Source organism: Peromyscus californicus, unplaced genomic scaffold (genome assembly GCF_007827085.1).
Source record: "Peromyscus californicus insignis strain IS unplaced genomic scaffold, ASM782708v3 Scaffold_5__1_contigs__length_169319896, whole genome shotgun sequence".
Taxonomy (NCBI): domain Eukaryota; kingdom Metazoa; phylum Chordata; class Mammalia; order Rodentia; family Cricetidae; genus Peromyscus; species Peromyscus californicus.
Window position 1 is genome coordinate 2,046,358 of NW_026294573.1, and position 20,950 is coordinate 2,067,307.

Below are 20,950 nucleotides of genomic sequence, written 5' to 3' on the forward strand. Positions count from 1 at the left end.
ATGAGGCCTGCAGTAATTAGGCAAGGTCTGGATGGCCAGCAAGCCCCAGGGACCCTTCTGTCTCCGCCTACAGCATGTCCTGGAGATCTAACTTAGGACCTGTGCTTCTCGGCAAGCACGTTACTGGGTTATCTTCCCAGCCCTGTGTCTATCCTCTTTTTTAAGGCTGAGCTACTAGTGAACATTAAAACAATGTCCCCTAGATGTTCCTAGAATCTAGAATGAATCTCATTCCCTTCTCTGTGAGACCATGGACTCCCTCAGGAGACACACAAGTGATGCCCACTGGATTTAGCAGAAGGTTCTGTAACCACACCTGTGGAACCCTGCCTCAGTTTACCTGTTGACCCTACAAGCCTGCCAGTGACCAGAGTGCCTCATTTTTTTCTGCAGCAATACATAGCTCTTAAGTTGTCAGACAAGAAATTGGGGTAGAAGGACCATTTTACCAGCCAAGTCCTCTCTGTTGCCTCCTCTAAATTTTGGGTTTAATTAGACCATTGAGAAAACAAAGATGAATTTACCAAGACTTGTGCAGCAAGAGGGGACTTTCCTTTTCCTTAAAATGATTGTTGAAAGGACCTGTGACTCTTAGCCAGCACCTGAGAGTCACAGAATATGTGTCTTCTGGGCTGAAAGGAGAATCTTTACCTTTGCAGTTCCATTCATATAATGAAATTTCTTTCTTCCAAAAGGTTTTTTAAAGCCTTGATTCTTGTTCACATACACACTTCCCACCCCGATATAAAATAACCCACTCTACATTTTCCTAATATCTGATCAAACATTTGTGAGCTAATTACTTTCCACACATAATAGTCTGACATCAAATATTTGACTTCCCTAACCTCCGCTGTCAAGTTCACTTCTTTGCCACCCCAACAGCTACCCCCCAACACACACCCTAGTTTAACTCAGAATTCACACAGAAAGAAAATGCAAACGCGTCCCTCACTAAGATAATTATCATAAAAAAAAAATCTTTTATCCCAGCCCTGGCTAAATGCAGCCAGCCCCTTATCGCCACAGGAATTTGGAGTAGACTCTTGAGCGCTTTTGAGCTGGAGTTGTAGACTGGGATGCGGGTGCCGCGTAATTGTGAACCCCTCAGTCTCAAAGCCATTAGCAGGGGTTTATTTTTCTGTTACATTCCTGTTCAGCTGAGAAAGTTGCTGATGGAACTTGAGCTAGACAAGCGAGTGCGGGGTTGACAGGCAGGTGCCGGTACAGTATAATTTGGTGGAAGGTTGATCTACCCCAACCCCAGACCCCCACCACATTTAGATAGAGTTTCTTTCCCAATTGCTCTTTCTTGTGCTTTTGTGGGGGGGGGGGGCAGTCTGGAGGTCTGGTGGGGACCATTGTGATGAGGAGGAAATGGAACCCCTGGTTTGCCTGCTCATGGGTATGGAACAGCATGGTTCCCCTGGACAGATATGCCAACTATGGAGTCAGAGCTCTGTAGAGATATGCTAACTCAGCATCCTCACAGAGGGACAGCACAATCCACTCCTTAGTCAGGTGACCTTATTATGCTCTGATTATTGGACGGAAGAGGAAGACTTCTCTTTTCCTCGTTCCTGAGAAGCACTTGCTCTTTGGAGAAAAGAAATTGTTGGCATTCAAACACTCTCTTCATTTAGAAAGCCTCCTGGCAATCCACTTGCCCTCTCCACGATGCGGCCCATTGTGTGGTGTGCACAGGAGAGACCTGGCCCGTGATGGCCTGTAATAGACATAATATCAGGATAACCTCGGTTCTTTAAACAGAATTTTGTGTGCTGGGAAAATAAAAATGCCGTGCAGTGTACTCCAGGTGTGTGCCCAGGACCAGCCCTCCCTGCCTGGAAGAATCTAAGAGGCTCTTCCACCCCACTCACCTGGGCAGGGGCATGTCTTATCCCCAAATCTATCCTTCTACAGAGACAGCTTAACGTCCAGAAGACATAGGGACAGAGGAGAAGGGTAACACTGTCACCAAGGTCATTTCTATCCCCTCCAGGGTGACTTCTAAGGCATCGAGTGAGAATCAAGTTGAATTTGCTTATTAAATCCCTACATTTAAGGTTTTAAGCCTAAACCCTGATGTGGTGGCACATGACTTTAATCCCAACACTCAGAGGAGCCGAGGCAGGTGGATTTCTGTGAGTTCAAGGCCAGTGTGGTCTACATAGAGAATTCTAAGCCATCCAGGGCTACATAGTGAGACCCTGCCTATAAACAACTTTTTAAAATTTAATTTTAAAATAAAATAATTTTTTTTTTTTTTTTTTTTTTTTTTTGGTTTTTCGAGACAGGGTTTCTCTGTGTAGCTTTGCGCCTTTCCTGGAACTGACTTGGTAGCCCAGGCTGGCCTCGAACTCACAGAGATCCGCCTGGCTCTGCCTCCCGAGTGCTGGGATTAAAGGCGTGCGCCACCACCGCCCAGCCAAAATAAAATAATTTTAAGCCCAAATTTCAAATCAGAACTAGAAGTTCTGGCCAGCTAGTGATATGGCTGGTGATGTCAAGTTCCTCTTAAACTACCGTGACTTTTCCTCATTCAGTCTAGAAAGAGTGTAATAAAAGTGAGCATTTCTCATTCTTGACTTTCCATGATCTGCATGCCCACCCCTTTCCAGCCCTCAGGAGCAGCTCTGCAGAGCCACAGAGAACTCTGTGATAGCATATGTCTAATGTGCCCAGACACAGGATCCTTCCTGGTGGCATTTTGACTCTGAAGAACAGGGTTGGCATGAAGGGTGAATGGACATGAATACTTTCAAATGCACATAGTGTCTGGCTGTTGGCCTCATAATCCTCTGTGGAGAATCAGGACTCTGCTGTCCTTTATCTCATGCCCAGATAGCGAAAAGGGCCAGCCACAGCTGACCAGTGATAAAGCAGGGATATAGGGTATCCCCTTGGGTGCAGGGTCACAGCTTACTGCCTGCCCCAAAGAGCATCCAGCAAGCCTCCACATGGGCATTCACAGTGTTCACAGCTCACTGCTCTGAAAGGAGTCCCTCTTTGAATTGTAGTTCATTCCTTCTGTAGACGTGGAAGGTGGGTCCTCTGTGTGTGAATTACCTGTGCCTGCCCCCTCCCCACCCTATCCTGTGAGTTATATGGTCCCACTCTGGTACCTCAGGAGGAATTCAAGGCCTTCCCTGGAGATATTATGGGTGGAGATCTCCAAGCCAAGGCAAGAATACAATCCTTGTTTCCCCAGCACAGCACAGTGCACCGTGTAGGAAAGAATTCCCCTGACCCAAAGGACCCACAGCACCTTCCTTCCATGGTCTCATTTACCTCCCAAAAGAGGCTTGCTATGCAGCCGAGGTAAGCCAGTGGGGCCAGGATGTCTGGACCCTGGAAATCAGAAGTAATGCCTGCCTAGTCAGCCCTAAACACACACATGTCCATTCCCTGGCATCTAGGCATTTCCCCTTTCCCAGATATGCCCAGCTGAGTTAACTGGTGTCCTTGTGGGCATCACTGCATGGGCTCAGTGGTGCATCTGATACTCAGCCCTGCAGAGTCCCACCTAGACGTCTGGGTACCCACTGTTAGGAGTGCCAAGTACAGCCCAGAACAGATGCTTGAATATCACCTCTACACTTCGACTCAGGAGAGCTTTGGGCAGCAGGAGAGGGCCCCGCCTTAGAACTCCATGTTGTTTAGGGCAGGGAGAAGCTCACCATCTCCTGTAGACTCTGAAACTCTCTGGTGGGAACCGAGGCCAGGAGCAACACTGCCTCTGCCCTGATCTAAGTCCCTGCTTATTGCTGGATACCAGGCCAGTCCTCATGACCATGCATACACACCTTCCTACACATTTGCACACACACACAGATGCAGGCATACCTCCCACATACAGCATTCATAAAACACACGTTGGCATACAAATGCAAACCCCTAACACATGCCCATTTACATACAAACATGCACACTTATTCACAACTGTATACACAATGACACAAATCCACACATGTACACACAAACACCTTACACATAATCTTCCATGTCCTCAGATGTATAGAACACATACACCCATGCATACATAACCCACAAAAATACATACAAAGTCACATGAAGATGTTCATGAATACATGCATGCCCCATTATGCAGACATACATAAACTACATGTATATTCAAATGTGAAAATATTGCTAACACACCATGTATGTAATTATGTACATAAACATGTACCCACACTTACAAGTAGGTACACATATGTGCATATGCCCATTCACCAAAGTCTGGGTACAGATGCCCAGGTATGCACTCACATCCACACATGGCTTTGCAAACATGGGTACAGATGGGCTGGGATGCTCACACAAACACAGTTGCATTAGCGTACATATCCACATGTAACTTCAGAGTGCACGCAGAATGCACATGCTCATGCTTGTGCCCATGTGTGCACATAGCCCTCTTTGTGCAAGATCTGAGAGCAGGTGTTCTCTCTCCAGGCCTGGGTGAAAACTGAAGGAGCAGCCGCAGCAGGAAGGCGGGGCAGGGCGCAGAGACCCACCCTAGTTACAGCTCCGGGCTAATTGTTTGGTTTGGCACTGTGCTCGGGATGCTGCCTCATAAACTTAATAATAGCTGCCCCCTTTAATTTGTTTGACCTTGACGACAATAATTTATTATATGCGATGGAGTTCTGCCTTCTTTTTTCTCCTAATTCATAAACAAAGCACTTGGCCTGGCTTCCTTCTCCACTCAGAGGCAGGGCCTCCTTGAATCCACAGTGGCCACTGGGGATGCAGGGAGGAGTCTGACATTGCTCAGTGTTTCCACGATGCAGAGATGAGGTCCTCCAGCGTGGCCTGATCTGTCCTGTGACCTCTGCATCCCTGAGCAGCCAAGACAAGGGCTGGAAGGAAGCTGGGTCGGAGCAGCCTGGGGGGATGGAAGTCCTGGAGCAGTGGGATGGGTTGGGTCTCTGGGATCCTATGGACCCAGGGGTGAGTGTCTGGCTCTCCCGCTCACCTCCTTGCCCTCTGTCTTGCAGAGGATCCCACATTCCGCTGTGACGAGTGTGATGAGCTCTTCCAGTGCAAGCTGGATCTGAGGCGCCACAAGAAGTATGCGTGCAGCTCTGCAGGGGCCCCACTCTATGAGGGCCTTGGGGAGGAACTCAAGCCTGAGGGCCTCATCAGGGGCAGCGATGGGCAAGCACATGAGTGCAAGGACTGCGAGCGGATGTTCCCCAACAAATACAGGTGCCTCCCTGCCTTGCCTCCCACTCCCTCCAGTGGGCAGCCCCCTTGGTCCCCAGCCCACCTTCCTGTCAGGCTTGGGCTCTGGGACTAGGAGACCAAGGGCTCCCATGTGCTACCTCCTACACTGGGAACAGAGTGGGTGCACATGGCTGGCTGGAAGCTGCAGATACTTTTTTCTCACCAGATATGATTCTCACCATAAAGGGCCTGGCCCCAGCAGGAGGACCCACTGGGCCTGGTCTGCAGGCCACTGTCAGTCCCACTGCCCTACACACAACCTGAAAGATGGAGAGCACAGACCAATGTGTTCTTGCCACCCTCTGGCCCCAGGGATACTTTTGCAATAAGACTCCAAACTGGGAGGTGTGAGCTGCAGCACCCGCTGTAGAGGGGATGTAGCTCTCTGGACCTCTGCATCCCTGAGCAGCCAAGCTCTCTGGACATACACAGCCGTTCTCAGTAGACCCATGAAAGGATCCTACAGGGCCCTCATTCATAAGCATGCCCTCCTCAGATGGCAGCCACCTGCCTGGGAGGGATTCCAGAGGCCTAGGCAAAGAGAGCTTCAAGCCCAGCTGAGTGACAACCAAACACAGGCAGCTGGAGCAGACCTGTGTGAGAACCCAGACACAGAGGGCCTTAGGGACCTATAGGAACCCCTGGGACAAAAGAGCATCCTGGGCTCTGGGTAGGGGGAGCTGGGACCTCTGGCCCCAGTGCTCTGAGGAGTGGAGGAGTTTGGAAACTTTTCTAGCCTCAGAGCCCCTGCTCTTGAAGAGTTTGCTCAGGACAGCTTTGCAAAGTCAGAGCAAAACCCTATCAGGCTGCTAACGGCCTCTGTGATTACTAGGGATTTACCACCAATCCCATCATGGACTCCCTGGGGACGGCAGACCTTCCTCCCTGAGCAGATGACTGAGAATAAGCGTGTGGGCAAATCCTGCCTGAGCGCGTCGCAGAGAACAGGACTGAGGAGGGTCCGTGTTTTCTTTACATAAACACATAAATCACAATTAACAACAGGGAAAAGATACAATCTCTGGGAGCTAGAGGAGCAGGCGTTTCTGCTCTAAACGGATGGCTGGGCCCCGTAATTAACGGGCCGTGATATATTACTGCTTTGCTCATGAAGATTAACGGTCATCCTGGGGACAGGAGAGGCAGAGTCCCCAGGGAGGAGGGGATTAGGGGTTGCTCGTGCAGCCAAGAGGAGCGACCCCAGAGCAGCTGTTCTCATCACTGTAACACATCTCATCCAAGACCCTCTGCCGATGCCTACCACTCCTCGATTGTATTTGGTCAGCCAGCAAGCCTCTCAGAGAGCTGACTTGAATTGCATGGCCTCGGTCTTACTCTGGGACTTATGACCGTGTTGGTACCCTGAACCCTTTCCTCTAGACCCAGGCTTAGCTCCCCCCACCTCGCCCACCCTTCGAGATATGGTCTAGCTGTGTGGTACAGGCTGGCCTCAAGCTCGAAATTCTCCTGCCTCAGCCTCCTGGATTTTGGAATTATAGTTGTGTACCACAGCCTCAGACCCAAACTTAGCCCTAAAGTTGGGATCATCTGACTTTAAAAGGGTTGCCTAAGTCCCACCCTGCCCCTGACTGGCTGGGAAATCGGGTAGCCTTGAGTGAAGGTGGCTCAGGCACTGGCTTTTTCCTCTGACTTGGGAAGGTTGTCTTCCCTCATTCCCAATGACCTGGGAAAGATGAAGGGTATGGACCTGCTGCCAGCATGCACTGTGATCCCCCTGCAGCATGATGGGGCCTCCAAGGGGCCACATACAGGAGAACAAGCCATATAGGGTAGGGGACCTCCTTTTCCAGACAAATGGACCCTAGAGTGATCCCCATCCCCTGTACACAGCTTGGAGCAACACATGATTGTCCACACGGAGGAGCGTGAGTACAAATGCGACCAGTGTCCCAAGGCCTTCAACTGGAAGTCCAACCTCATTCGCCACCAGATGTCTCACGACAGTGGCAAGCGCTTCGAATGTGAAAACTGTGTCAAGGTACCAGGCACTCACCCGTGTGCTGTCCCTCTACCCCACCGTGAAACTCCTGAGAGGGGTGGTCTAGTGGATTAGATGCCCTGAGGTCATTTAGGTCCTTCCTCATTACTGAGAAGGGCAGGAAGTCTTAGAGATTATGTCATCAAACAGCCCTGCAGGAAACAGAGCCAAGACCAGAGCTGAGTCTTCTCCAGGGCAGCCCTGTGCCCCCTACCAATGTGCGATGCCAAGGGTTACAAGGGTGAAGCCCTCAGACCCCAGACCACCCAGGTTAGTGCTCTAGAAAATACTGAGTGTCTTGGAGCCTCAGAGACACAGCATTCTGAGGCCACTGGCAGGTAAACTGAGACCAGGAGAGGTTGAGCATCCCACTAAGGCCCTTTAGTAATCAATGCTGCAATAAGACCTATCCCAACCATCTTAATGCAGGGGCAACAAGGAGAGGGAGAGGGCCCAGCCTTCATACTCCTGGGCTAATGGTAGAGTTCAAGAGGGGCATGCACCAATGGCATCTGTTTCCCCAGGTGTTCACGGACCCCAGCAACCTCCAGCGTCACATCCGCTCACAGCACGTTGGTGCCCGGGCCCATGCCTGCCCCGACTGCGGCAAAACCTTCGCCACATCCTCTGGCCTCAAACAGCACAAACATATCCACAGCACAGTGAAGCCATTCATATGTGAGTTGCCCAGATTGGTACCCCAGGTCCCTGCTGAGGACCCCCATCCATCCATAAGCCTTTATAACTGGTCCTAGTTGGATACAGGGCATGGGACACCGTGCCCTTACCTTGTTGACTAGCCTCTTCCAAGTGTATGGACACATCCCTCTCCCCTTCCTACATCCCGCATCTACCCCACACCTCCAGATTTCCTTGCAGTAGCTGGAGGAAGGTAGTAGGCAAGGGTCATTCTAATGATGGAACTTTCTGCAGAAGGGACCAGTGGCCCATCCTCCCTGTGTTCCCACCCTGGCTGAGCCCCAGCTGGACCTCTGAGTATGACCATCCCAGTTGACATGTTGTGAGCATCATGTCTCCTAGGGAGCTTCTGAATGTGACCATCCCTAGATGACATGTACTGAGCATGGTGTTTCTAAGGATCTCCTGGCATCCGTGACCTTTTCTCCCTTTGTCTGTGGTCTGGCCCATCTCTGTAACCTTGCTTTGATCAAGGGTAGCCAACTAAAACGAAATCCCCAGAAGTGGACAGGCAGGCCTTATGAGTCTGCCATGCAGTTGGAATGACACACCTGTGCAAGATAAGCGTGAGATGTGAGATGTATCACTGTGTGCATCCTACAGACCATGGAGTGTGCTGGAGAGGGTGTAGGAAGTTTGGAAGGGAAACTGAAAGCCAGTAAAGGGGAGCCTGTTAGTGTGGCCCTTCCAAGGAAGGATCTGTTACTTGGAGAAGCGTCCCCAATGACCAGGCACCAGCTACATATAAGCAAATGCTATGTCTGCCTGCCAAGTGAAACCTGGGTGTACAGTCAGTGTCTAGAAGCCCCCAAACCCTCACCTCACTGAGCACAGAGACTGAGATGGCATCTTTCTGATCAGGGAGCTCAAATGTGTATATGAGAGGGGGTCAAGTGAAAGAGGGAGGGGAGAGAGAAAGTGTCTGCGTTACAGAGGCATTCTCATGGATGCTTCTCAGAAGAGAGTCTTTGAAGGAGTAGGTGTGCACGTGTGAGAGTATACGGTATGGGCTAGTAAGTTGGCACTGTGACCCCCTCCCGGGTGTGTGTGTGTGTGTGTGTGTGTGTGCGCGCGCGCGCGCACGCGTGCGTGCATGCCTGTGCTCATGCACATCTACACACATATCCCAGGAGCAAAAGAACTCCTGCCCAGGGTCCCTTCCTGTCTTGGTAGATTTGTTAGCTCTGCTCCTGATACCCAGCATAATGCCGCAGCCGGGACTTCCTCCCCATCCCGGAAACAGCCACCTTCTTTGGATGGCTCTGAACTGGCTGGCAGCCATTCTTAATGTCTAGGACTTGCCCTTCCTGGGACTGCCCAGGTGTCTCTACAACCCATCTACCACAGAGTCCCCGTCCCCAGTTATAATAATAGGTAGGAACCAAGGGTCCCTCTGTCCCAGGAGGCACCTGAGTGGGAGGCTTGCTTATGATGATGGCAAAAGATGATCTCTAGGGACCACCAGGATCCCTCGGGGGCTCAGAAACCTAGCAGGGGTGTCTAGTCTGTCTAGGTAACCTGATCTTGGGATCTGCCTTTGGTTCCCTGTGGGAGACCAGGAGTAAGGTGAGGTTATTTATAGACTACCTAAATGTGTTGCCTTTCCCAGAACAGTATCCCAAAAAGGAAAGATTTGATTAAATGAAGCAAAATTTGGCTCCTTTCAGCCAGAAAATGTCTCACTGTGACAACCAGGAAGTCAGGGCAGCTAATATAAATAGATATTGTGATTAAAGTATGTGATAGTTTCAGAGAAAAGACATCTCAGATAAAGTGGCAGATTGGGATTTATAGTGCGAGAACAAGAGACAGGTTACAATCACTGTTTCCACCATGCTACAGAAAGCAAACTGTCCTGTGGGGAGAGTCACAGTGTGTGTGTGTGTGTGTGTGTGTGTGTGTGTGTGTGTGTGTGTGTGTGTGTGTGTGTCCCATGTCCATGTCCCTGTCACTGGGAGGATGGAGATGACTATAGGGGTGTGAGTGTGTGGATGAATGTGCAACATATACTTCCTTATTTTTTGGTAGAAAAGGAGAAAAACTGATGAATGCTTTACTGACCTCCAGTTGCCAGGCCTCAGGAAGATAGCTGCAGGGTCTTCTGAGCCTCTAGGCTAGGCTGAGATCCAGCTGGTATTGCCCTGTCCTGTAAGAGTCCTGATGGTGTCTGTCAGCTAGAGCAGACCCTGCTGGACCTCCAGACTGGAAGCTCCTGGCTAGGAGAGTTTCCAAGTTTGAAAGCATGGACCCAGCCCTTTCCCTGAAGAGTCTCATCCCATCATTGGCCAGCTCCAAAACTGTAGACAAGCATAATCAGGAGCCCTGCTTCCCAGCCCAAGCCCTAACTCTGGGGCTCCTGAGAACTGCTGGGGCATCCGCTCCTGAGATGCTGGTGGCAGGGACTGGGACAGAGAGAGGGAGAGAAAGCAAGGAGCATTTTAAACCAGAAAGAAGTGACTGCTCCTTTGTAGAAACAGCCAACCAAGGTCACCACCTTGGGGCAAATCATGTGGACATTCTGAGCCAGCTATCTCCTAGCCACCAATGAGACTCTGGTGCTGTGTGTCTTTGTTCTGCCCTCACCCAATCTGGACCACAGACAGTCTTCCCAGTGGCTTCCAAAGAGCTTGGTGCAGGCATTTGCCATACCCCAGGGTAAGAATCAGCAATCCATAAAGATGCCATGCTTCCCGCCACAGAAGGCTGAGGCACCATGGTCCACCTGGCCAGGATCCCAGGGAAAGGCACGGTGATCTTTGCCAGCCCCCAGCCTGCGTCTGTACCTGGGGTTCATGGCGATCTCACTCTGTATCTGTATTTGCCTCCTGTGGCTATTTTAGGTGAGGTCTGCCACAAGTCATACACGCAATTCTCCAACCTGTGCCGGCACAAGCGGATGCATGCTGACTGCCGAACGCAGATCAAGTGCAAGGACTGTGGGCAAATGTTCAGCACTACCTCCTCCCTCAACAAGCACCGGCGCTTCTGTGAGGGCAAGAACCATTATACGCCGGGCAGCATCTTCACCCCAGGCCTGCCCTTGACCCCCAGCCCCATGATGGACAAGACAAAACCCTCCCCCACCCTCAACCACGGGGGCCTAGGCTTCACTGAGTATTTCCCCTCCAGACCTCATCCTGGGAGCCTGCCCTTCTCAGCCGCCCCTCCAGCCTTCCCCACACTCACCCCAGGCTTCCCAGGGATCTTCCCTCCATCCTTGTACCCACGACCACCTCTGCTACCTCCCACGCCACTGCTCAAGAGCCCCCTGAACCATGCACAGGATGCCAAGCTCCCCAGCCCACTGGGAAACCCAGCCCTGCCCCTTGTCTCTGCAGTCAGCAACAGTAGCCAGGGTGCCACGGCGGCCACGGGGCCAGAGGAGAAATTCGATGGCCGGTTGGAAGATGCCTATGTGGAGAAGGTTAAAACCGGGAGCCCTGACGTGTCAGATGGCAGTGACTTTGAAGAAATCAACACCACGACGGGAACAGACTTGGACACCACCACAGGCACAGGCTCAGACCTGGACAGTGATGCGGACAGTGACCGAGACAAGGGCAAGGACAGAGCCAAGCCGGCTGAAAGCAAGCCTGAGTTTGGGGGTGAATCGGTGCCCCCCGGGGCCATAAACAGTGTGGCTGAGGTGCCAGCCTTCTACTCACAACATTCATTCTTCCCACCACCCGAGGAACAACTGCTGACGGCCTCGGGAGCTGCCGGTGACTCCATTAAGGCCATCGCATCCATCGCTGAGAAGTACTTCGGTCCTGGCTTCATGAGCATGCAGGAGAAGAAGCTGGGCTCACTACCCTACCACTCTGTGTTCCCCTTCCAGTTTCTGCCCAACTTCCCCCACTCTCTCTACCCCTTCACGGACCGAGCCCTCGCCCATAACTTGCTGGTCAAGGCTGAGCCAAAGTCACCCCGGGATGCTCTCAAGGTGGGCGGCCCCAGTGTAGAGTGCCCCTTCGACCTCACCACCAAACCAAAAGAGGCCAAACCTGCCCTGCTCAGACCCAAGGTTCCCCTGGTCCCCTCATCTGGTGAGGAACAGCCGCTAGACCTGAGCATCGGCAGCAGGGCCCGAGCGAGCCAGAATGGAGGCAGCCGTGAACCACGGAAGAACCACATCTACGGTGAACGGAAGCCGGGGGTTGGCGAGGGGCTGCCTAAGGTGTGCCCAGCACAGCTGCCCCAACAGCCATCCCTGCACTATGCCAAGCCCTCACCCTTCTTCATGGATCCCATCTACAGGTATTAACATGGCCTGCCCTCACTGGCTCTCCCCAGGGACCCACATCCATGGAGTTAGGCAGAGACTCTCTTTCTCTCCCAACCTAACTCAAGATTCTTCCATGTGCGTGCATTTGCTGGCATCAGGGAGGTGCCTCAGTCCATGGGGGTCCCATGCTCCCTCAAGGGTAGATGTCTTCCAACCTTCCTTGAGCCTCTCCGTTAGACCCCATCCAGAGCCCCTCTCTCGTCAGCTGTCTTTTCTGGAACTAATCTCTGTCCTCCACGAAGGTCAGTACAGCCTACTCTACCTCTCGAGAACTTGCTCCATCCCCCTGCAGCTCTACTCTCCTGAGATTGCCCTAGGCCACACTACCCTAGAGCCACATGAGGGGACCTAGCAAAGGAGCTGGTCCTGGTAGGGCAGAATTCTTGCCTCTCTGCTACTGGTTCCAATGAAGGGCAAGTTTGAGTCTACTCTGGCTTATGGGAGGCATTGAGCCGCCCAAAGAGGCAGGTGGGCTTGGAAAGCAGAGCCAGTTTCCATGTTTGGAGCCCTCACCCTGCTGCCATATGTCTCCTGCTTTGCCATGTGAGGAGTCACAGGGAGTAAGAAGAGGGCCATGCATTGGACGTTGACCCTGCTTTGCAGGCATATTGTGCACATGTGTGAGCATGCATCAAGAGATGTTCAGGGAACGTGTGTCTCCTTGGGGCTGGCCATGGTGTGAGGACTGGGGATAGACCCACAGCTCTGAGAGAGGCTAGCAGGTGATAAATCTGTGAGAAAATCCCAAGCAAGGCAGACTGGACAGCTGCACCCACAGGTACCTACCTACTCAGGCCCCAGGCTGCAGCTTCCCCACCCAGCATGCTTCTGTTTTCTGGCGGATTCTGGCTTCATAATCCCAGGAAACAAGAAAGATATCCATCAGGTGTTTCTTAGAAAATGTGCCTCCCACAGCTTACATGAGGAAATGCTGAGGCTCCAGAGAGGAAAGAGAGGCGGAAGTACTAGTCAGTGCTCTTCTAAGGCAGGAAGCAAGAGGCACCAGCTGCCCCATGGACTCATACAGAACATGGGCAGGTACTTGGAGACAAACAGAGCCTTCTGGCTAGACCCCATGCCTGAGGGAACTCTGCTTGAGCACCCTTCCGGCCTTTTCTTCCATCTCCTGCCCGCCCTTTCTACCAGACTGATGACCCTCATATAATTTCTGTAAGCTGTAAAGAATCCATGGTCAGTCTGAAAGAAGAGAATCATGGGAACTGACCACAGGACCCCAGAGCCTCCATTTACATTCTCCTGTAGTCTCTACTCATAATGTCCAGAAGCTAGGCTCAGTGCTTGTCCTTAGGACCTAAGACTGTGGCCACTGGAGGGGCTGGACAAGCTTCTGCAGACAGACGAGCTCAGTGGGAACAGCAGCAATGCACCTCAGTGTGGATCCTCTGCAAAACGGGTCCAGTTATGGTGGACAAATACATGTTTTCAGAAGCCCCTCCAGGTGAAGGCCCAGGAGACTAGGACATAAGGACCATAAGGAGGGTCCTGAGCTACTCCACTGTCACAACACTAGGTTCATCAAGGCTCCCCTCCTGCTGCTTGGCTCCCTTTCTCTACCAGTGTCACCATCCCTAGATGATTGAAAGGCTGAACACTGTCATGAGAGACCCCTCCCTGCAGCAGGCGGGCCTTAGTTACCTGAGTGAAGCTGCAGGCTGAGAACTCTTGCCAAGAGCCAAGTGTCTTGGTATTTATCTCCACCCTTCGCAAAGCCCTTCCTATGGCCACAGCAGTTCTTAGCCTTGATTTCCCCACTGTCCCATGGACAGGACTTGAGTCTCCTCTGGGAACCTGGAGCTGCTGTGCCCTGTACCGCTCTGGCAGTCACCATGCTTCTCCGGCTGCAGTGCCCTGGAAGGCAGGGAAACAGCGGCATCAATTGGTAGAAGGGTAGGCAAGACCAGGGCTTAGGAGGGATGCAAGTGAGCAACTTAGGAACAACTTGTTCTGGTGTCTTGGGGGCAAGAGGGTCAGTGGGTTTGAACAAAACTCCTCTTGGACTTCTGTACCACCAGTGCCTGAGACAGGGGAGTGCTAACTTTGCTGGGAATTGTGGGGGCAAAAGAAAGGACCTGGCTGCCACTTGCACTGACCATGGAGATTTAATGTCTAACGAGTTGTCGCTGACACTTGAGGAAGGTTCTAGAATTGTGATCTCCAGCAGCCACTGAGGGTTTTCCGGTACAGTCTGCCTGGCTGCAGTGGGAAGTCTCTGGTGACTTCCCCAGGACAGAAACCTACATTTGTGAGCACAAATAGGCAAAACGTGCTGTGCCAGTGACCAGCGGGACAGGCTAGCTGAGGTGTAGGCAGCAAGCCCCTGGAGTGATGCAGAGTAACTTGTGGGTGTGCTGGAGACCCTGAGGGCAGCCCCCACTGCCCAGGCATGACCTGCCAGTGGGTAGGAGGCTGGTGCACGTGGCGCCTCCAAAGAACATCTACACTCCAGCACCAAACGTACCGTCATACACAAGAGGTGATAACTGAAGGGATACAGGGGGACTAAAAGAAGTTGGAAAGTGTGTGAAGGAACCACTGAGTAAGTAACGGGACAATGGGAATCTGGGCAAGTGGGAAGCTGGGCCTTGTCCCCACTGTCCTCAGGGCCCAGTGGATTCATGTTGGAGTCGGCTGGGCAGCTCCGTTGCCACCTCCACAGCAGCCTCATGATTAACCCGGCACAGACATGCTGCCAAGGAACAGGTGGCTCCGTGGGGTATGTAACCCTCTGTGTTGCTGTCCAGCAGGGTAGAAAAGCGGAAGGTGACAGACCCTGTGGGAGCCCTGAAAGAGAAGTACCTGCGGCCATCCCCACTGCTGTTCCACCCCCAGGTAACAACCACAGTGGGCATCCGAGATGGGTGTACTTCGACCCCATATGAAGAAGCTCTGAGCCTCAGGTTCTGGTTCCCAGGAGGCAGAGGGGGACTCTCTGCAGGTCCCATGGGTCACTGTGGAGCTGGAGAACATGGGGAAGGGTGGGTTCTCATAGAGAAGCCCTTGAGTCTGTCTAGGGGCCTCTTGCCCATGCTTGGGACTCATGCTTGGAACCCATGCTTGGGGCCCATGCTTGGAGCCCACGCTTGAGAGGGTCCCAGGCCCTAGGAAGGGCTATACACCTGGTGCAGGATGGCAAGAGGATCATAGTTTTTTTGGACATAAGGAAACCCTGGGACTGGTGTTCCTGGGGTGGATGATACCTTAGCATGCTTCAGTGAAAGGACCAGAGGAAGGACAGGCCTTCGTGGGAAGAGGCAGGGGCAAGACTAAGCAGGAAGGAGCAGAGACAACACAGAGGGAAGCCAAGCCATTCCCAAGAAGCTCCATGGAAGCCAGAGAGCCCCACAGTCAGGAAGTGGTGTATAGATCCCTCCAGCCTGCTAGGGTCCCTCCCTGCCTGTGCACCCAGGCCACATGCTTACCCACCACACCCCCACCCAGGAAAGGCACAGCCCAAGGGAAAGTCCTCCAAGGGTCCTGCCCTGTTCTCAATGCTAGAGGTCTGTCCCCTCCTATGAGCTGCAGGTCATATCCCTTAAGCCTCCCTCACCACCAGCGAATCTTCAGGCCAAAAGCCCTGCGTAGAGCATTGTTCTTCCCTGAGCTTCCCGCCTTGAGTAAGCCCAGTCTGTGAAACCTGTACCCTGGCTGAGTTCACAGCTAAACTTAGAGCTCCCATTGTTCCATCGGGCCTCAGAGTTTGGTTAATAGCTTCCCCCAATTTTCCCAGGGCTGGCTGGAAAAAGTCGACAAGCCAGCCAGGCGCATCCGGTGTTTGTGTTTGCACTAGGAGCTCACGGGAATGTCTGATGGGGCAGAGCAGGCCAGGCAGGCAGGACCCACCCGGCCTGAGGAAGAGAGGCCTGTGGGGGGCCGGCTGCCCATTGTCCCTTCTGCCCACTGCTCCTGTGAGCCTACCTTCTCTGCCTGCCCTTGTGGCCCAGAGCCAGGGTGAAGAGGCAGAAAAGAGATGACTTATGGTTACCAGTTAAATGGTCTGATAGGCTGTCTGTCACTGAGACAGAAAGTCTGGTAACCATGGAAAGGTTTTCATGAAACAGACATTACTACTGTGCAGCGACATTGAATAACCTGTGCCCTCCAGCGCCCAGCCCTATCATCACCAAGCCCTTCTGGGCCTGAGACTTGACATATGAATGTGAAGCTCTTTGGGTGCAGGCAAAGTGGGCATGCCCAAAAGCAGCTCCTTGCCAAGCCTGGGAACCTTAGGAGTCTCTATGTTCATAGGCTATCATCAAGACCTGTGGGGAGGTAGACAGTTACTGCTGTGCCAAAGACCTCAGTGTCACCCTGAGGATCCATCTTTCAGGCTTTGGAAAAGGCTCTAGAGGAGATGGGCGGTAGCTTAGAGAGCAAGGCAGTTTCCATCTGCCCACCAGTGAGCATGGGCTGCAAAGAGTGGGTGGGGCGTGTTCTATTGAGGGTCATGTGTTAGTCCCATCTCAACGCGGCAAGGTCCGAATCTCTGTAGCCTGCGCAGAGCTGTCCAGTGGCTCACCACTGTTCCTGGGCATAGTGTCCACTCAACTGCTCTCTGTGGGTTTCTATTACAACCCTACTGTCGTTTCCCCAGATAACAAATGTCTCTGCATTATGAGGCTTCCAAGAAGCAGTAGTACAAAGCCCTCTGTTCCCTGTTGGCAGTGCCCAACAAACAGAGCCCACGAGGATGCTTTGGGCATTCCAACAAGGTGCCGAAGGGCTGAGTGACTGGAGTCATGCAGAAGGATCACAGCCCTGTGGTATGCTGCCTTTGTTCATCCATGGGCAGCTGGGTCCCAGGTTCTGACATCAGTGAACAAGTGCCTTGTGCAGGGGCCTAGCACTAAGCAGAGGCAGCTGGCCATGAGTGAGGAGCCTGGGTGAGGGGGACACACCTTCTCTCCTTCTTCACCCATGCTCCATTGGTGAGGGATCTGGGGTCCTCCTCTAGGCCTAGACTATCCCAACATTCACAGCGCTTGAAGAGCCTGAACCTTTTCCCTCTACATCTCCACCTATACCTGCCCCACTCCTGTCTTTCTTTGCCTACCCTCACCAGCCCCGTCTCTGTGGTCTGCCAGACAAAACCAGCCCTCTGGGATAGATGTTTAGCAGAGGCTTGTACATTCCTGAGGACCAGGACACCTTGTCACAACTTGTAACGGGGCCCAGGAAACTGTTCCATGACTTTCTTTGACTCCTCTTTCTCTTGGCCCTTGCCTCAGCCTCCCGTGGTGTCCATGGGACAAATGGGAGAGGTGCAGCTTCGTGATCAGTGCCCCTGTTACCAAAGCCTTGAGTCTCTGTGGAGCCTGATTAGCCTGGAGTTAGAATCAGATTCTGCCTACCAGGTTGAAAGAACCACTCCAGATAACCCTGGACTATAGCTCCAGTTCTAAGGACAAGGACAGAGTAAGCTATGGCCCTGCCTCCAATGGCTGTCTGAGGGTTACAGATACGATCAGAGACACAAGGACCCCAGGTGCCCACTCTCTGAAGACAGGTAACAGCCAGGTTGAGTACTTGACCTCTGCTCTCTCCTTACCTGCAGATGTCAGCCATAGAAACCATGACAGAGAAGCTGGAAAGCTTTGCAGCCATGAAGGCCGACTCAGGCAGCTCCCTGCAGCCTCTGCCTCACCACCCCTTCAACTTCCGGTCCCCACCCCCAACGCTCTCGGATCCCATCCTCAGGAAGGGCAAGGAGAGATACACATGCAGGTGAGACGCCGAGGGGCCCTTGGGTGCTAGTGGGAAGGGGCCGCACACACCTGGGGCTATGAACCTGCTTCTGGACGAGGCCAGAGCTGCAGTCACGGTAAAGCATGGCGAGCATACTGTCTGCTTGGTGTCATCGTTTACACGTGAGAACGTGGGTAGGGCTTCTAAAACCGTCCACTGTGCTATGTCACCTGAGCCCAATGTGCTTACCTTCACCTGACTGAGCTCAGAAGCCAGAGGAGCACAGCTGGTCAGCATTAGCCAGAGCACTCAGAAGGATGGTGAGCCCGGTACTACAGTTTCTACCATTGCTCACGGTGTTGGGAGGACATGCTCCCAGGCTCCCTGGCTGATCCCAGCCACTAAGGCCCCCCAGACTGAGGGAGTGATGCTGGTCCCTCTGCCCTGTGCTTTGTGAGATGTCTGGACTCAAGGCAAAGAGCAGATAATGAAGTAGGATTCTGGCATGACAGGTCCTACCACCAAGTGTAAAGCCTCTGAGCTGGGCTCTGGATAAAGAGAAATCTGGAAAAGGGCAGTGTGGACCACCCTAATGCCTCTCCCACCTCTCTTCCCTCTGCCTCAGGTACTGTGGCAAGATCTTCCCCAGATCTGCGAATCTCACAAGACATCTGAGGACACACACGGGGGAACAGCCATACAGGTAGGAACCACCTAGTGTTAGAGGGGGGTTGTCCCTGTTGTCTTCCACACACCCTTAGTTCCCTGCTCTGAGCAGACGCCTACGTTCAGATATACCCACAGGGCTGTGGCCACCAGAAGGGCAGTGGACAGGAGCCACAGTGCCCAGTGAGACCTGGCTCTGATAGCCTCTGCCTCTGTCTCCTGGCCCACCACCCTCCAGCTCCTGGAATAGTGGAAGGATGAGGCAGGAAGTGCCCAGGAAATTTCTGGAAGGTTCCTCCCATGCTCCCAAAAGAAGATGTCGGAGACCTTGCCTCTCCTGTAGCTGAAGTGTCAGCCAGGGCAAGCAGTCAAAATCAGAGAGAGACGTGACTGGAAGCTGGATTCTCCACAGGGGAGAACCTTAGCAAGCCAGCCCCGTCCAATCTTGTCCCTGTCATGAGGACCATAGCCACCTCCTCCCCAAGTATATGATCTCTTAATGGATATGGGGTGCCCTTGATTCTCTGCAGCAGCCCTGAGTGGGAGGCCAAGTCGCTCAAGTAGAGAGTGGGCCACACAGTATCTTGGGATATGCGAATCACTGAGTGACTCGGAGCAGCCTCCTAGTGGATCTTACTAACCCGACTTCAGAACCAAGTTACAGCTTAGAGGTGTCCTGAGATTCCCCGAGGTTTGGGACCTCGGGCCACTGTTGCCTACTCTTCTGGCCCCAGGTCCCTGTCCTTTGTGTCCTTGAGCCTTGTTTTGTTTTGTTTTTGCACAAGAAGGGCTGAGGATGCCGCCTCTTCTTGCCCGTGCTCCCAGTCAGGGAGTAGGCCTTTTTAAACAGAACTCAGGCAGTTGTTACCCTGAGACTAACGGGGACATGGCCACTTCTCTGCCAGGACCAGTTTACCAACACACTCTGGGGTGTGTCTAGCTGGCAGAGGCTTTGGGAAAGAAAGAGTTTAGCTCGGTTTCAGACCGATGGCATCACACTCCTGTCCGGTGCCCATGCAGACCTTGTGTCACCAGGAAGTAGTCACATGATGACAGAGCCCTGGGGACTCCTCTGTGTGCTGCCTTCCCTGCAGCAGGGATCCCATGTGGGTATGCGTGTGTTGTGACCCCCAAGCCCCATTCAGGTATACAGAGCATCTCTGGTGGCCACAGGCCCGTGTCTGTGCTAGCAGAATGAACGACAGCTCTTCTGGTTCTGTGCCCCATGCCTCCCAGCCCTCCCCGACACACAGGCCCCCCCCCCCCCCCCCCCCCCCCCCCCCCCGTCTACTCTCTGAAAATGGTGACTTACAACTTAACAAAGGCGAGCAACAGAAAGATTTATTTGGTCTGGTCCTCGCCCAGAAAACGAGCCCTGTGTTTTTTCTGTAATGAGAGCCGACTCCTGGACAGCGTGTCGTGCTAAGAGCCCCCAGAGGGTAGGGGCCGTGTTTATAGAAGAATTTAATTATCATTGATTTCTTTTGCTCTCTCCAATCTGAGAGTTTCGACTTTGGTAACAATAATTGCTTTGCAAGTTTGTGTTGCAAATCCTGACTTTATCTGGCTCGAGGCAGGCCTTCGCCGAGGGGTTTAAAGCGTGCAGCTTGCCTCTTGATACTACTGGGGACCTTGGTCTTGCTTTGATAACTGGAAGGAGTTTAAGTTGTAACAGGAGAAAGCATAGCCTGTCCTAGAAATCCACTGCACAGGGCAAAAGGTCTGGTATACTTGACCTAAGTATGATGCCCACCTCTGTCAGCACGTGTGCATGGTCACTGTGTGTGCACATGGGGGTGTGTGTATGCACTCTTCAGAGGCTGGGACCTTCCCAAGAAACATGAAGAGGGCTGCCTTGGGTGATGAGGAAGCCCTCAGAAATCCCTCCATTTCACAGGTGGCTCTCTGTCTTGACCAGGCTGGCCTCTGCTTTCCCCAGAGGCAGCTTTCCCACACACTCCAGCCAGGAAGCAGTCCTTAGCACACAGCTTCTCCTGGCTTTGAAATCTTTGCCTGGAGCTGGAGAACACATACTTAATGGCATGCTTACATCCTAAAACTCCAGCATGTTAGGCTCTATAGAACTTGGGTTGCAGAGGTGGAAAGACATGATCAGCTGGGGCTGGGGAGATGGTCTTGCAAGCATGAGAACCTGCATTCAGATCCCTAGCACCCACATACAAGCTGAGCATGGCAGTATGTCCCTGTAATCTCAGTGCTAGCTGGACAGAGACAGGAACATCCCTGGAATTTTCTGGCCAGCCAGTCTAGTGAGATCCAGTTTCAAGGAGAGACCCTCAAGAAATAAGGTTGAAAGCAATAATAGAAGACATCCAGTGTTAACCTCTGGCCTCCACACAAATGTA

At 52.6% G+C, this 20,950-nt stretch overlaps 1 protein-coding gene across 7 annotated transcripts in view; it reads left to right on the top strand.

The window, feature by feature from the left end:
- The window catches only part of Prdm16 (PR/SET domain 16), a 317,272-nt gene that overhangs the window by 292,698 nt on the left and 3,624 nt on the right, over positions 1-20,950 (top strand). For 4 of the 7 annotated variants that reach the window (XM_052715985.1, XM_052715986.1, XM_052715989.1 and 1 more), the window contains exons 6-12: positions 5,004-5,214; positions 7,084-7,231; positions 7,756-7,909; positions 10,771-12,187; positions 14,978-15,065; positions 17,788-17,957; positions 18,544-18,621. In XM_052715985.1, the coding sequence (XP_052571945.1) occupies positions 5,004-5,214; positions 7,084-7,231; positions 7,756-7,909; positions 10,771-12,187; positions 14,978-15,065; positions 17,788-17,957; positions 18,544-18,621 (2,266 nt within the window). The remainder of the gene's footprint in view (positions 1-5,003; positions 5,215-7,083; positions 7,232-7,755; positions 7,910-10,770; positions 12,188-14,977; positions 15,066-17,787; positions 17,958-18,543; positions 18,622-20,950) is intronic. The other 3 variants (XM_052715988.1, XM_052715990.1, XM_052715992.1) reach the window with 1 other exon arrangement.